Source organism: Haliotis rufescens, unplaced genomic scaffold (assembly GCF_023055435.1).
Source record: "Haliotis rufescens isolate VD_foot unplaced genomic scaffold, xgHalRufe1.0.p SCAF_93, whole genome shotgun sequence".
Taxonomy (NCBI): domain Eukaryota; kingdom Metazoa; phylum Mollusca; class Gastropoda; order Lepetellida; family Haliotidae; genus Haliotis; species Haliotis rufescens.
In genome coordinates this window covers 697,802-714,273 of record NW_025964387.1, presented here as the reverse complement: position 1 = coordinate 714,273, position 16,472 = coordinate 697,802, and the positions used below count along the sequence as shown (strand labels likewise).

At 39.0% G+C, this 16,472-nt stretch overlaps 1 protein-coding gene across 1 annotated transcript in view; it reads right to left on the bottom strand.

Annotated features, from left to right (window-relative positions):
- Nucleotides 1–971: 971 nt before the first annotated feature.
- LOC124131985 overlaps nt 972–16,472 on the bottom strand; it is a 47,807-nt gene continuing 32,306 nt past the window's right edge. Inside the window, exons 12-19 of the mRNA XM_048391602.1 lie at nt 13,662–13,864; nt 9,174–9,429; nt 8,206–8,349; nt 5,314–5,503; nt 4,809–4,999; nt 2,430–2,681; nt 2,023–2,137; nt 972–1,870 (exon numbers count right to left, since the gene is read on the bottom strand). Of these exons, the coding sequence (XP_048247559.1) occupies nt 1,479–1,870; nt 2,023–2,137; nt 2,430–2,681; nt 4,809–4,999; nt 5,314–5,503; nt 8,206–8,349; nt 9,174–9,429; nt 13,662–13,864 (1,743 nt within the window). The 3' untranslated portion in view covers nt 972–1,478. The remainder of the gene's footprint in view (nt 1,871–2,022; nt 2,138–2,429; nt 2,682–4,808; nt 5,000–5,313; nt 5,504–8,205; nt 8,350–9,173; nt 9,430–13,661; nt 13,865–16,472) is intronic.

Genomic DNA, 16,472 nt, shown 5'->3' with positions numbered 1-16,472 from the left:
TGGTCCAAGCTCTATTATTTATAGACCTCAGTCATATCGCTGGAATATATCTCAGTGCGGCGACAAACAACACATAATGCAAGCCTACATCTCGAGTTGAAGTAGATGAATGGATGCAGTACCACATCTGTAATGATTTGTTGAAGGTTTAACATACAAACGCACTTTTTCTGATTTAAATTAAGAATTTCTGTATTATATTATGATACACACAATCTTGACTTGTGAACAAGATAAACAATTAAATATTTATACTTATCACACTTCCTGTTACTTAAGTTTGTGATAAGTTTGTATTTGTTTGTTTGTTTTTTAACGACACACCATATTTTAGCTATGTGACGGGGTCCTGGTAATAATCAAATCTGGACCAGTGAATCCAGTCTTTGATATTGTGATCAACAACCCACGCTGTTAGGGTACAATGACACACAGCCAAATCACCCGAACCACTGAGTCACCTCACATGACAGCGAGGGAGCAATTGGAACCCGGAATGCCCAATATCAAATATTACCTTATTCAAATCTTTACAACAAAGATTGGTTGGTTGATTTGTTGTTTAACGCCGCACTCAGCAATATTCCAGCTATATGACGGCGGTCTGTAAATAATCGAGTCTGGACCAGACAATCCAGTGATTTATATCATGAGCATCCATCCACGCAATTGGGATCGATGACATGCATCAACCAGGTCAGCGAGCCTGACCACCCGATCCCGTTGGTCGCCTTTTACGACAAGCATAGCCTTTTACAGCAAGTATGGGTTGCTGAAGACCTATTCTACCCCGGAATCTTCAAGGGTCTTACAACAAAGAACTGCTTCACACATATATTCACATGTCTGGAATGGAACTATCCGACGCTAACGAGGCTATTCATACTGAAGTTCACAAAACAATGCCAAGGCAAATGTATTTATTAATGCGTCCTATTAATACAGAGAAAGACATATCTTACAGTTGAAGGGAAAATGTTAAGGTAATCAATGTTCTCGTGCAAATGATACAAATAGGGGTCAAATAGATCAATACATTGTGATATGTTACGGTAATTCAGAATTAACATATAGTTTTTTCTTAGTTTCAACAGTAAATGCACAATCGTGTTACTGGATTTTCCGATTCATCGATCACTTGTCCGTCTGTTTTGTTTACAGGCCGCCGTAGCATGGCAGGAGTACTGCTATGTGGCGTCAGGCAATATTACTTGCTTTTATATGCAAATTACGAAATTGTGGGAGCTACCGGTGATGCATGATATGCTTACCAATTAGCGAACACCTGGTGTCATTACTGATCTTCAGTGGTCCATTCACATATTTTAACAGCTATTTTGCCCTATACGATAAATGGCATCTGTTGTGGCGGATGATCTAGACTGGTTATTTTCTTGTATTGACATCAAGACATCTGCTAATAGGAAATGTAATAACTCTTGCATGTCTGACATTATCTGCATGCACACCAATGGAAACTACATGAGTGCCCAACAAATGGAAGACATGACGATCAGGAAACTCAGAGTTGTCGTCAACATACATGTACCAGAGAGCCATTCAGACGATTTGTCTCCTGGGTTCCCGGTGTTTTCAAGGTCTCCCGACTGACGGGTGGTTTCAAGGTCTCCCGACTGACGGGTGGTTTCAATGCCTCCCGACTGTTGGGTGGTCTTAATGCCCGATTGATAGGTGGTTTCACGGTCTCCAGATTCATGGGTGGTTTCAAAGCCTCCTGCCAGACGGGTGGTTTCAATGACTCCCGATTGACGCGTGGTTTCAATGACTCCCGACTGACGGATGGTATCAGTGCTTTCCGGTTGACTGGACGTCGGATACGTGTTAGGCTGCGATGTCTCCTTCAAACATCCTGAAACATTTCAAAACATTTCAATAAACACTTTCTTAAAGTTTTGAGCGTTCAAGGTTGACATTAATCTTTCAAAATATTATGAAAGAAAGGAGAAGTGAATATTTGACATTGCCAAATTTGATCAATATCTGAAATGAAAATAGACGTACCTGGGGAGTAGATCCATGATCTCTCATTTCCAGCCACTTCACAAACAAGACAAGAGTTGTCTGGCCTTGGGCTACTCTCAGGGATACATTTAGAGTTGTACATGCAGTACGCGCCCTGTAATAATTTGTTTAGGGTTTAAGATGTTAACAATGATAGTTTTTTTGGATTGAAATAAACACTTTCTAAATTGCCTAATGCACACGATCTTGACTTACAGACGAATGAAATGAACAATAAAAAATTATTACATTATTACAAGAGTAATGACATTCCCTATTACATAAGTTAGTGTTTTGTTTGTAACTTGAATATGTGATATTAAAAGGAAGTTCCCCGAGGGATAGGTTGTGCTTGAACATACATGATGTGAAACTTTTTGTGAAAACATTTCAAACTTTATTAATACCTGTATAGTCCACTGTCTGGTGCTCTCATTTATCGAAATACAGGTGGAATCATACACCAGCAATACAACCCCATTGCTATAGATGTTTCCTGTGTTAGCCATAGTTATGTTGTATGCTGTAACTTCATTGCTAGTTTGCACTGCTTGTCGCTTCACACGTTTGGGAAGTTCACAAACTGCTTCGTTGATACCTTCATCTCTTGCTACAGTTGTCAACATGTCTCCGTTTCCAGTTGTTCCGTCTCCATATACCTGCAACACATAAGCATCTTGTATTTGATTACGAAACAAGACTGCATCAGTAGTTGTCCTTGAGTACATTATTAAAAAAGGTTGACATGCAACGTTGTGGGAATTCCGTGGAAGACGTAATGGCCACGAGCTTCTAATACTCGTGTGATGAGCCGGCTGAATTTGATTAGAGGCGAGGTAGTGCCGTAGTCCCCGGTATGGTGGCCTACCTTTGGTTGCTGATCATATATAGTCCAATTTTAAATTGTATTGTATAATCTGATACAGTCACAATATTGCTGAAATATTGCCGATGTGACTTAAATATTAAATCACTGTAGATCGCCAGCAGCCAAAGTTACATCACCATACTAGGGACCATGGACACTTGCAGTAGGTAAGCTACCTACATGGTACCCTAGGAGGATTTACACCATCATTTTGATCACTGGCAAAGTTAACAAGTTGATCCAGCAAGTAAAATGAGCCGCATACTACGCTAAATGGAATGACATGCATAAACATACCTTGAATCATTTAGAACTTACATAACCTCTTAACGGGAAATTATTTTAGGTACACCCGTTAATAACGACTGCCAACTTATTAAAGATGAATCTGTATACCAAAAATATTTGTTTCTAATTTAAACCAATTAAATGAGAATGAACGATATTGAAAAGATCCATAACTGATGTTGTGCTGAAACATTTCATGATGGCGTCATGCACATTGTGGGAATACTGCCGTCTACCGCATTTAACTGCATTCTCTAACGCAAACAGTTCACATCGCCAACTGGTAAACGTCCTTGAAACGTCATGCCACTTTCATTGTACTACATAGTAAGGTGTTGACAATATTTTCTCATTATACAACAAGAGTCATCAAAAAGATGACATATCCCCCCGGCAGCTGTCTGTAAAGTAACCACAAGTAAATGTGCAATTCTATATGTAATGAGTCAAGAGTTAAATGTTCTTTAAGAAGCACGCATTGTTTACCAACAAAAGATCCACCATGGTCGCATCCATATGAAATGGAAAGTAAAACGTGTGTTTCTGTGCGGTTTTTTGTATGCAAACAAATGACAAATTACAAGAAACAAGCGTATAGTCAACGAAGTCATCTATATCCCCCACCCATTTTAACACGTTATGGTCCCTAACCAGGTAACATACCCAACATTTCGCTTAGCCCATTTCAAAATAGCTGCAATGGAAATTCTAGAATAAACATTTCTAAAACTCCTTAATATCAAATGGCACCTGTTCAGTATGTACTTTATATATGGACATGCGATGTTTGGCAAGGAAATATTTAACAGTTTATTTGTTATACTCCATAAGTGAACCCACCCTATATGAAAACTTAAATCAAACTTGTTGCCATGGAAACGTAAGAAATAAAAAAAATAAAACTTCCTTAATAGCAAAAGGCACCAGTTCAGTGTGTGCCTGGTAGACATGCAAAGTTTTATAAGAAAGTATTTAAAGGTTTTTGAGTTACACTCCGGAAACGAACACCACCCTTACAGAACCTAAGTCCAACTTGTTACCATGGAAACGTAAAAAATAAAAATTTCTAAAATTCCTAAATAGCAAAAGGCACAACTTAAGTATGTGACTGATAGGTATGCCAAGTTTCGATCAAATACACTGAATTATTTTCGAGTTCTGCCCCGGAAAAGGATATGATTTCGGACGGACAGACAGACATTATATGCCGGGGGGGGGGGGGGGGGGGGGATAAAAAGACATATCTCCTTTGTATCTCTACCATTGTTGTAAGCAGTCCAACAGATATGAGGTTACAATGAGGTAAAAGGTGGACGTACTTTCATTTACAGAGTTAGTAAAACCTAAACACCACGGTACTTGCACTGCGTTATATTGCAATAAACAGAGATATGTTTATGTGAGACTCGGGTATCTTTAATTCCACGCCAACGTTGAATCAAACTTACACATACCTTTTATGTAAAAGATTATCCACATATTGTAAAATGTAAATGATTCTTCTCATGGTGAACGAAACCAACAATGTTTTACCCGTACAGGTGTGTGTTGTAATTTAGTGACCGACTGAGTTAAACGTAGGATCACATTGGCAATATATATGACAATGCAATAATCAGCTTCACCTTACCATATATTTCTCAATCCGACACGAAGCATTGGGTGAACCAGTGAACACCTCTCCGTACACTGCCAGCTCTTCACAGCTACTGGTGGCAAGGTCGCAGTGTCCTCCGTCTTCCACAGTGTACAGATCTGGGGGCTGGATCAGGTCCACCGAACAGTCAGCTCCACCATAACCAGAGTCACAAACACATGCACCTAATTTTTAGAAAATGCATATCCTGGTAAAAGTATGTGTCGTTGAAAGTAATTGAACTGATTGTTGTAATTGATTTGGTAAAAACAAAATATGTCTTACTTGTATACATTCATTTTGTTATCCCTATTTATAACGCAGCTAACAGATTAGGTATGATGGAGATTTTGGCATTGCCTAGTTTTTTGATGATTTGACGCACAAGACACCAAGTTTGGAAACAAAACATTTGTCATCTCAACAAGCAGTAACGTGGTGGAGACCCTTTTACCACAGTCCCCATTGGACAGAGCATACTGGAAGTTAAACTATATACCATCGGTACAGGTGCCCTGTCCACTGCAGTCATTTGAACAAGATTGAGCTGTCACCATCTTTGCAACAGGAAGTGACATCGGGGCTTTAGGATCAGGTTTACTTAGAGTCGGGTTGACAGCTACTTCATGGAAACATGGGCCCCGGACACTGCTCAAGGACATGTTAGAAAACGCTGTTGTTTTGCTTCCCTGAAAATAAGTTTCATTGTCAGACAAAAGACATCTTTGTAGGTTTAAAAAGAGTTAAATCAGGACAAGTTGTTTGTTTACATGGTACCACTATGATATTGCAGTTCGGCGTAAAACCTGATTTTGGACGATTTAAAACTGTGCTCGTAATCAGATACAAGAGGCACAGAAGCTCACCTTTATTTGAGGACATAAAACCGAAGTGGTATGGATGGATTACAAAGTAAGAACAAAATCAACTTGTAAAGTTGTGAAGTTTTAGGAATTAAATTGTTATTGCAAAACTGTTAAGCAAAGATTTTTAAGACAGGGTGAGTTGATCACTTTAATTGCTTAATAACTATCAGTCCCACAATTACTGATTTGTAAAGAAATATACAAACAAATGACAGGTTATTTGATTGGTTCATGTTGTTTCCATATTGCCAGTAAACATTTCAAATTATACATAATACTAACAAAATCTCTCAAATGTACATGTAATCACAATCACTTGAGTCTGCTGATTTCATTAACAGTGTTAGGAGATAGGTAAGAACAGAGAATACAGAGGATCTGCAGTACACTAGCATTTCTGGGAATACTGAAATGGCCATGGGGCCATATTTGAGTCTGTATATTAACATTACATTAGTCTCAGGCATGGATGTTTGAAGAGATGGTTGGGAGATTTGATTGTGAGGATATTACTGGTATGGTGTAGTAACAACAATTGCAACTGCCCATGCCCAAATGGCAATAAAAGGTATATGGCAGGGAATCTAGGTTACCAGGTTTGACAAGTACAGCATATTGTTCACACATGAACTGAGACTGTATGAGTACTAGCGCCGTGCTCCGCGGTTTACTCAAAGGTTAGTAGACATTATTTATGGCATAGTGATATGTTGTACAGAATATTGGTAACGATAAATTGGGATTATTAGATATTTTTTACATTGAGAAGACAATTTTTTCTAAAATATTTTTTGAGATCAGGAGTTCACTTGGATATTTGTGTTCTGCAGGACCTTTCGGCTTTTCACCAAAAATAATAATGACGCCCTCTCACAATGCGCTCACTGGGGTACCACCTTCAGTCTCATGGATTTGGTTTGTTGTTTAACGCCACACTCTACACAATTCTGTAAATGATCGTGTCTGGGCCAGACAATCCAGTGATTGAAACATGAGCATTGATCCACGCAATTGTGATACGATGACATGCATCAACCAAGTCAGCGAGCCCAACCACCCGATCCCATTAGTCGCCTTTTACGACAAGCATAGTCGCCTTTTACGGCAAACATGGGTTGCTGAAGACCTATTCTACCCCGGTCATTTACGGGTGACATGCTATTGTGATAGATAAGCTCAAGATATGGTCTGAATCGTACAATCGACTCTGGTTTCAGAAGATATTTCTATTGAATAAGGAACAGGTTTGGTCGCATTATTTATTTGATCATCTCATGCCTAAATACACAGAATAACTTAATTTGATTTCTGTTGCCGTTTTGCTTACGACAATTCAGTCATATGGGAAGACTCTTAACGTATTTACAGGCAAGGTATCATACACTCGTTATAGAACTGCCCCAAATCTCTAATGATCTGACTCTTTTTGAAAATCACTAGTTTTGTGACGAGAATATGAGGCCAACATTGAATTTCATTTATCGCATATAAGATGACACTTTGCATGATATATTAGAATGGGTCACTTAAATCAAAAACATTATCCCTCAACGTCCAATTCCTGGTTCTCCGATGCGCTCTAAATGAGAATTGTCATCTTTGATTATTCCAACAATTTATTTAGTACAGCCCATGAAACTGACGTGACATAATAAGACAACATGTGTATTGAAGGTGTAGCCTGTAAAATGTCACAAGGTTATATGGGTTCATATACGTCAAAGGTAATGACAGAATGACATACTGAAAATTAGTTTCAAACCCCTTGCACAAATTGAGGTGGCATCACTAGAAGCTTCATTGTTCCTGTGGTTTCTGATAAGAAGATGTTTACAATGGACAATTCATGAATATTTTTATTTCCTGCCAGCAGTCATTTGTATTCCGTTCAAAGACGATCTGAAAGTACATAAGGTTCTGCTAATGCTAACATATAACCTCTATTAAGTACCCATAAAAACCATAAAAATTCTTGAAGACAAATTTGATTATTAAAATGATTTCACAACCCTTTTTCCATTATGGTGGCCAATAAGGATATTTCAAAATATTTCTTTGTAAAGAAGGGTCTTCTGTGAAATATTGGTTCGTTCCGATCGTTTGATGAAGTCTGTTTACATTCAGTGCTCAAAGACAAAGAGATTGACAGACGAATCTTTGGGAGACGGATGAAGACATATCCATTCACTTTAACAGTGTCATGATGATAACAGTGAGTGAGTGAGTGAGTATGGTTTTACGCCGCTTTTAGCAATATTCCAGCAATATCACGGCGGAGGACACCAGGAATGGGCTTCACACATTGTACCCATGATAATAACATACAATGGTTTTGTTATATATATTAGTTTACCATTTTACAGGGCAGGACATACTGATTTTGCAATATAACACTTATATTATGATATCGGTCTCTCAGAAGTTAAATGAGTCAATCATGTGTCGTTTCCTGTACCTGTAATGTCACATCTCGGATATGTAAAACGTCAGGAGAAATTGAATAAAGAACTGTCATTTGGTCTTACCAATATGTCCATGACACACTCCTCCTTGCTGCCGTTGACATTTACACCCGGTACAGTTTGACAGATATTTACTGTATCAGATTCTCCAAACAGCTGGTCGCAGAAATTCTTAGCTTCTTCTTCATTTAAAACTGGTAGCGCTTGCTGAAAGTAGAGATAAGCTAATATATTGTATTTTTACAAGTATATTTTGAAATGTTCTCCAGATGCATTGAAAAAATATTTCCTAATATGTAAGAAAATCAGATTATAATCACGTTATTTTATTTGCGCACACTGTGTGACATTTCTTCACTATCTGCAAACCATGTAGTGTACAGTCAAGAAAGAGAACATTTCGTTAATAATTGTAAGATTCCTGTAAACATTTAGTCCAAATTCAACACAAAAAGGAGTCAGGGTATTTTGTTTATTACTGGGGCAATATTTCAGCTTTTACACGGCGTTCTGTCAATAATATATTCTGGAACAGGTACACTATTATTATAACATTATCAACAATCCATGCCAATGGACAAGCTATTAGTCAAGTCCAATCTTGACTACTTGATCCAAGTTATTATAACCTAAGGAACAACAATGGAGTGTTGTAGTTCTTTTCTTACCTATGTTAGAGAAATCTTTCTCTGACAAAACTCCAAATGCAAAACGGGATCGGGTGGTCAGGCTCCAGACTCGATTATTTACAGACCGCCGTCATATAGCTGGAATATTGCTGAGTGCGGCGTTACAACAAACCAACCAACCATTCCAAATGCAAAACATGAAAACGTAGGAAAATGTCCTTTCAAAATCACAGTATTTTAACTTACAATGATATTTTCACTATGCTTGATCAATGTACCCGAAGATTAACATATTCATGTGAATGTACATTCATACATATCAAACTTCTTGGTATGTGTTGTCGCTACTTATTGTGTTTTCATTTCCACGTTATAATTGAATATTCCTTCTAGTAAGATTACCCTTTTCCTCCTTGATGTTGCTGAGCCCATCAGTGCCATTCGTTTCCTCCGTTTGGAGATTGTACATTGAACATCTGGTTTGACTACAGAAGAGGGTCTGACGGGTCCACATCCTTTTGTTCCAGACATAGCGGAACAGGTGAGATGTTCCTTGATCCCCGTTCCTTCACATGTACAATATTGCTGAACAGCAGTATATGTGTCCCGAAGTCGTTTTATGTTGTCCTCATCAAATAAATCGTCTAGAACTGGCACCCTTTTTTAAGAACAAAATATAAACTCAAAACAAAGGAGTTTCTTCAAAGATGATTTGTTGTCATTTGGAAATGAATCATTATGGTTAAGCGGAATGCAGAATTCTGATCCTCTTCCCCCATGCAAGTATCATCATACTACATATATATATTCTATAATAACTATGCACTGGAGAAGATAAATCAAGGTGTCATTCTATATACAAGATAATAGTGCGGGGCACTGTAGCTCACCTGGATTATGTAGTCAACAGTTTAAACAAATAGATGGCCGCTAATCAAAAGTTGCAGTCACAACTGATATTCAAATATGTTTGGACCCGTGAAGATCCGGGATAGAAAAGGTCTTCAGCAACCCATAGTTGCGATAATAGGCGACAACGTCTTGAGGATCTGTTTCTTTACGCATATGAATCAGAATTTCATCACAGAAGTCAAAACAAAGTAATATGCCCAAGAAGTTTAACTTAAGCTTCATTTATGTCGTTGATCTGATGTCGTTCAATAACCATGAAATAGCCAATTCCCTTTCACTGATTGACCCACCTGAACTAGACAAAAAGGAGACCGGTGAGACCGCCTCATCTGTTTCATATTAAGATTTATGCATAAAGATTCAGAGTGACAAAATGCTTTCCACACGACTTGTATGACCAAAGGGTTGACTTCAACTTTCCAATTGTCAACTTTCGTTTCATGTCGAGCAATATTCCAGCAGCCCAAGCCCTCTATGTCACAACTTTTGAGACGCAATCGAGGATGTTGTTTCTACCAAGATAGAAGTTGGTTACAACATTCAAGGCCTCAGTAAAGCTTTCAAAAAAATATATGGACGAGCTGTGGAGGACATTTACAAATTTGACGCATCAGTGACAAAAAATGATGTGCAATGCATTCTCTATTTCGACTTGCACCATTTATTCCCGTGGTTTTTTTCAGGTGAACATTTTACTTGCCTTTGCCTTTGTTTGTTTCGCGAATACCTGGTATCATCACTATTTGACAGGGATTCATAAACACGCGATACAGTGATAGATACGCTAGTAATGTGTTCGGAATCGTACAATCGACTCTGGTTTCAGCACATATTTCTATTGAATGAGGAACAGGTTTTGTAGCTTTGTTTATTTGATCATCTCATGCCTAAATACACAGGATAACTTCATTTGATTTCTGTTGCCATTTTGCCAAATACTTAAACATAGGAATATACATTTTCAAATGTTTACAAATACTTAATGATGTAATATAAGTGAAGCACTTCGTTTATCATAGTTTTCAGAACAAAACAATTTCGTCGGGACTATTTGTCATCACATTCATTCTGGGATACTAGACATGCAAAAACATAACTTGGTTATGAACATTCCTGAAAGTCATGTTATAGTACACAAGATTATGATTACGTTCTACCCAAGTTGTAGCCATGTTATTTGCCTCATCTGCGTGTACCAGTATCTGTGATAGAGGTTATGGGGCTACACTTCGGCTTCATGATCGGCCTAACACTTTACATTTACAGTAAAATCACAGTTACTGAATACGTTTTGATGGTTTGAAATGAGCACCATCAGAGGCAAGGCAAAAGTCTGAAGGTTGTTCAAGAACATCGTTATTGCACAGGCTGCAATATTTTGGAATTGCACTTCACATAGCGTAGACACTGTTTTAGGCGACTTGATAATGGGCAGCCATACATTTAAGGTTATCGGTGTGTTTGAGTGTCCACTTTGTCGGCTGAACCTGATTAATGTGGGACAAAGAGTCTACCAAAATATATTCAGATGATTGGAAATGTGACGGGCTGTTACTGACCCAAGAGAGCAACTTCGGTGCAAACTCAACAAACGTGAAGAGTCGATGGAAAAGGAAAGATGGACAGAACCAAAAGATAACTCAAAATCATTAGGGAAAAACTACATCGACCAGACAACCAGCGTTACATACACTAAGGTCAGGAGTGTTCACTTACGACAAAACTACTAAAGTGAAACATGAAAATGCAGCCTTCACAAATCACTGAAAGTCTTTCAATGTAGTTATTTTGACTCTGTCGGTCCAATGCACAAGTCCTACAAATGCTTGATCAAAACTAAGAAATGTATATTATTGTAACCAATCAGATATCTGCGTTCCATAACAATCTGGCGTCATTGCATTCTTCCTTTTGACAATTGCCAGTCTTAGTTTAGGCTTCGTATATTTCTTTGCTTAATAACAGAAATAGGATTTTTCTCACTAAGGTGAAGATGTCATGGTTCTCATTAATGACAGGGTGTACATTATCCACTATAAAGCTATTTACCACATTCTGAACATTCCCCTGGTGAATCCGTGTGCGATTTGGTCCCAAGTAATCTATGCTGGTAGCAAGAGGCAACGAAACAGATTGATTGATCAGACTTTGCGACTTTGCCTTGACTTTGATATCATGTCATTGTACCCCAACGGCGCATATATTGGTTCACAATACCCACCTCTGGATTGGCATGATTTGATTATATACTGGCCGCTGTCTTTTGCTGGAATATAGCTGAGTGCAGTGTCAAACAAAAGTTAATAATCTAGTCACACAAATTAAATGTACCGCTCCGAATGCTTTGTTTGACCTCATCAAGAACAATATATATCTGAGAAGTTTAATTAGGAAGTAATATTACAGGTGACGGAGAGATATGTGTAAATGCATTAAGAGACATCATCATTTGTGATTTTCTCTTCCATTTCAGAAGTCCTATTTCGTAGGTGGCATCAAGTGACATTTACATCATTTAAATCCGCTGTCTTGCAATGATTTACGATTCCCTGTGTACAATGAGTCCCGACGTAAAACGACAACCTCTGTCAACGGGAACTGTGATGACCCACTTGAGAGCAACGGGAATTTCGTTTCGACAGGAGAGTCATCATACGTCCACTACTAGTAGATCACAACCAAAGGTTCTATTTGGCATGGTGGTTAACAGGACTGGCTTAGAATCTGTGAAGATGGTCGGACAAAAGGAGGTTCCTGCTCCATATAAAAGAATGTCGACTGGGGGTTTGGAGGCACGGGAATACGACCTATACACCAAGCAAAAGCTGTCCAAAGGTACCATACAGGAGAAGCAAGGTAATGCTTTTTGGATGTATGCCACATAATTGTAAGCTGGACCTGGTCACCAAAATAGGCAACGTCACAAGTAATCAGTACATCTGAGGTGTCCTGCAACCAGTTGTTGTCACCCATTTTGACAAGCACACCCTTGTCACAAGACCTCTGTTCATGGATGTTAAATACCAGACCACATCGTTCCTGGCTAGCGACAGCTGTCTTGGCCAACAATGAGTAGAGATCTGAATCTCACTGGAGCACACTTGGCACATGCTTAGGCGTCATAGACAGGCAAAAGAGCCTCCTGTACTGCGTGAATTGGAAGCAGCTCTGCAACAGGAGTGGCTTTAGTTGCCTGTTCAGCAGATACGATGTCTGAATAGAGTGGAGACTGTCTTCAAGGTACTTGGAGGATTTACTCGCTACTGAAGCTTTGAATTATCTTGGACTTGTTTGTATCAATTTTTAAATCAAATTGTTGTGTAAAGTATGAACAGGGATGTTGTTGTGGAATGAAAACATCGCCAGTGGTTGTGCTACGACATCATGATTAAAGTCTAACCTCAGCTGACAATGAGTGAGTGAGCGATTTTGGTTAACCGCTGCTTTTAACAGTGTTCCAGTTATATCACGGCGTGTCAGCTTAATGCGGGAGGAAAGCCCTAAGTGATGCAGGTTTCGGGCGTTTACCACTTTGGTGAAACCCACGAGCACAGGTATGGTGCTGACAAACCTAGAAACATAATCGGGGCGAACTGGAATTCGAACCTACAATCATATGTTTCTGGCATGCCCAAAGGATGCATCTCTGCACCGCGAATCGTTGCGCCTTAGACGACTGGGCCACCCGTGCCCTAAAGCAGACAATAAGAAGTGGTTTCTTATTGTTAGATGATTGTCAAAGATCACATTTGTTTATCCGAGTTCATTTTGTCAGTACTGCCATTCCAGTACTTGTTTCATAAGTCATTGAAATATGCCTGGGGTAGCCCTACCTTTTCCAGGTGTGTATAATTATGAAATGATCCTTCTTTGTAGGGCAATGATTGATTCTCCGCACTGTGAATAGTTTCATTATGGAATGTGTCATTTAAACAACTAGTAGCTGACATGTTAGTTAAAGATCAAGCATACACATACCTCCAAGATTCAACAAGTTCTTTAACTGAATTAGCTGTTTCTCCACTTCTCTTGATCATGACATTATTTCTGGATGATGACAATGTTCCACACATTCCCCGAGTGTTATTTACATCCCGTACGGAGGGATATATTTTCACATTGAGAAGACTATTCCATATGTCGAGGGTCAGTTCCAAGCGTGCCCCTGTTGGTAGGTGAATCTGAAAACAAACTTATTATATTGTACCACATACAATTTACCCTATTTACTTTAATTTAAAACAATATGGTGTCCCCTATAGGGCAAAAAATAAACAATCTGATTAAGAGATATATTTGTATATAGATATCAATAAGGCCCATATTATTATCTGAAGGTAAAAAAATACATTACCTTTTACAAATTATGAGAATAAATCAGTTCAATGGTAGATGTGAGCTTAGAAGTTAGGTCATACTATAGCGGTAATCAGCTGATCAATGACTGCTGTCAAATTGAGCTGGTCACTGTGGCAATTTGAACAGCACTCCCATTAATAAACCCCTGCAGGTTGTAATTCGGTTAGTACATGGGTACTAGTGCACTCGATACAAACCGTCAAAATTCAGTATTGAGAAACATTGTGTCTGGTCTTAGCTTTATTCTTTATAAGTATATCCAGCACATATCATCGTCAATCCATTCAGATATATACCCTGACCCATTCGCCTCCAAAGCTTCGTTTAGGGGCCAGTTCGAAGTCATCCCATTTAATTACATGATACTAGCTATAGGAACTGTGTATAGGGGAAGTAATGATGTCACAAGGACCAAATTCGTGTTATCATGTACGTTCTCAAATACAAATGGGGACTCCTGTTAAACAACGCACTCAACAATATTCCATCTATATGACGGCTGTCTGAGGCAACCAAGTCAGTGAGCCTGACCACCCGATCCCGTTAGTCGCCTTTTACGGCAAGCATGGGTTGCTGAAGACCTATTCTACCCCGGGCCTTCACGAGCCTGAAAGGAAGTGAGATATTTTTAAGCTTTACGCATGAGCAAGGGGCTTGGGATTGCTGTCTTAACTAATTATGGTTGACTATAGTTGACAGTAAATATGACTTTGGGTGAAAATTCTTTAGATTTTAATAGTTTGATGACAGACTAAGTAATGAATTCCTGGCAATGATGTAAACGAGGTTTGTACCTGTTTCGGCAGAAAATCTAGACTGGTTTTTCACTTCCATTGACAATTGATATTGTATTTGTCAGAACTATAACCGTTATGAACAGTTATCAGAAGAAAGATCAACTCTGAAACATGACTGCTCGAGATCGTTTTGGAACCAAAACCTATTGCCGGAACACAACCGAAACCTTGCACATGGAAAATACAATTCCTCCGTGCTCGTTGGAAGTGGGTCAGTCTTGATTTTGATACTTCAGTGAGATGTTGTCAAATTGCTCTGAGCCATTAGTATTGTTGATTTTCATTATTCACAGTAACACATGAGCTCTCTACTCTCTGCTGCATTAATGCAGTTTTTGTCATAGGATGGGGAATGTGTCATCTACAGCATGATGTACACAATTGGCACGCTTCTAGCTTTTGGAACTCCTTGTTCAATGTGTCTTAGTCTGTGTTTTGTAACTTTTGGAACACTTCTAAATGTAAAATTGCTGGCCCTGCACAGTGCGCCCCAGGACAACAAAGTCCAGGATCGAGTAATCAAAGAGTGAGTGAGTGAGTTGAGTTTAACATCGCTTTAACAGTATAGTAATCAAAGACCAAGCACTGAGACAGCATTCTCAGTATTTTCAAAATGATGTGCTTTGAGAAGATTTAGAAATTGTTGTATCTTGGCACATTCCACAGGCAGTGAACCGGACCGTATAGAAGTCACATGTTCAACTGTTCCACATGTACCTTCAATTGATTTTGAATCAAGAAAGGATTTGATTTAAGGGCTCTCCATCAACTCCTTTGACAACCAAAAATCGGCCAAAAATCAATATTGTGGGCAGATTCCTCATCGGAAGATATTGGTTGTTGGTTGGTTTGTTGTTAAACGCCGCACTCAGCAATATTCCACCTATATGACGGCGGTCTGTAAATTCATATTCATATCATGAGCATCGATCCACGCAACATGCTTTCGTTTAGTTTTTTATCCAGAACCAGTGAATTGTGAGGTAGCCATAATTAAAAAATGAAATTCAGCGCCCCTGCCATGGAGTGTTAACAGAGACAGGGGTGCTATACTGCAGCAAGTAGCTAAAATTGTCAAACAGGGTTAAAAGTCTCATAAGAAATAGAACCCGGAGGTCAATGATGCCATATTGGCCCATGAACGACCGCCTTCCAGCATATGACTCAAGGCAAAGTTGCAATATACTTAAAATGTTTTGTTTTCCATAAGTCCGATGTGGAAATAATCATATATGGAATAGCGTGACCAGCCGATTGACAGAACTGGGCCCATTCTACTACCCGCCGGTCTGCAGTACCTCATTTTCAGATGAGTCCACATTCACTTGGGAGGCATCCTCATGAACGTCATGCGAACGTCAACATTCGGAAATATATGAGATTTGGGGGTGGGCCTGTAAAATGATATTGGGCAGAATCACCATGACTGCCAGAAGGACCACGGGTCAGTACTACCGAGACACTACCAGTACTTTACATGACATGCTGGTGTACGTTTGTCTTTCAAGATGATAATGCTCATGCCCAGCGTACATCTATAATAACTTTGCTCCTCCAAGAGATCACCAGAAATCAATGACCTACCATGAAACCTGACCTACAGACCTAATAGAGCACGCCTGGGACGTGATCG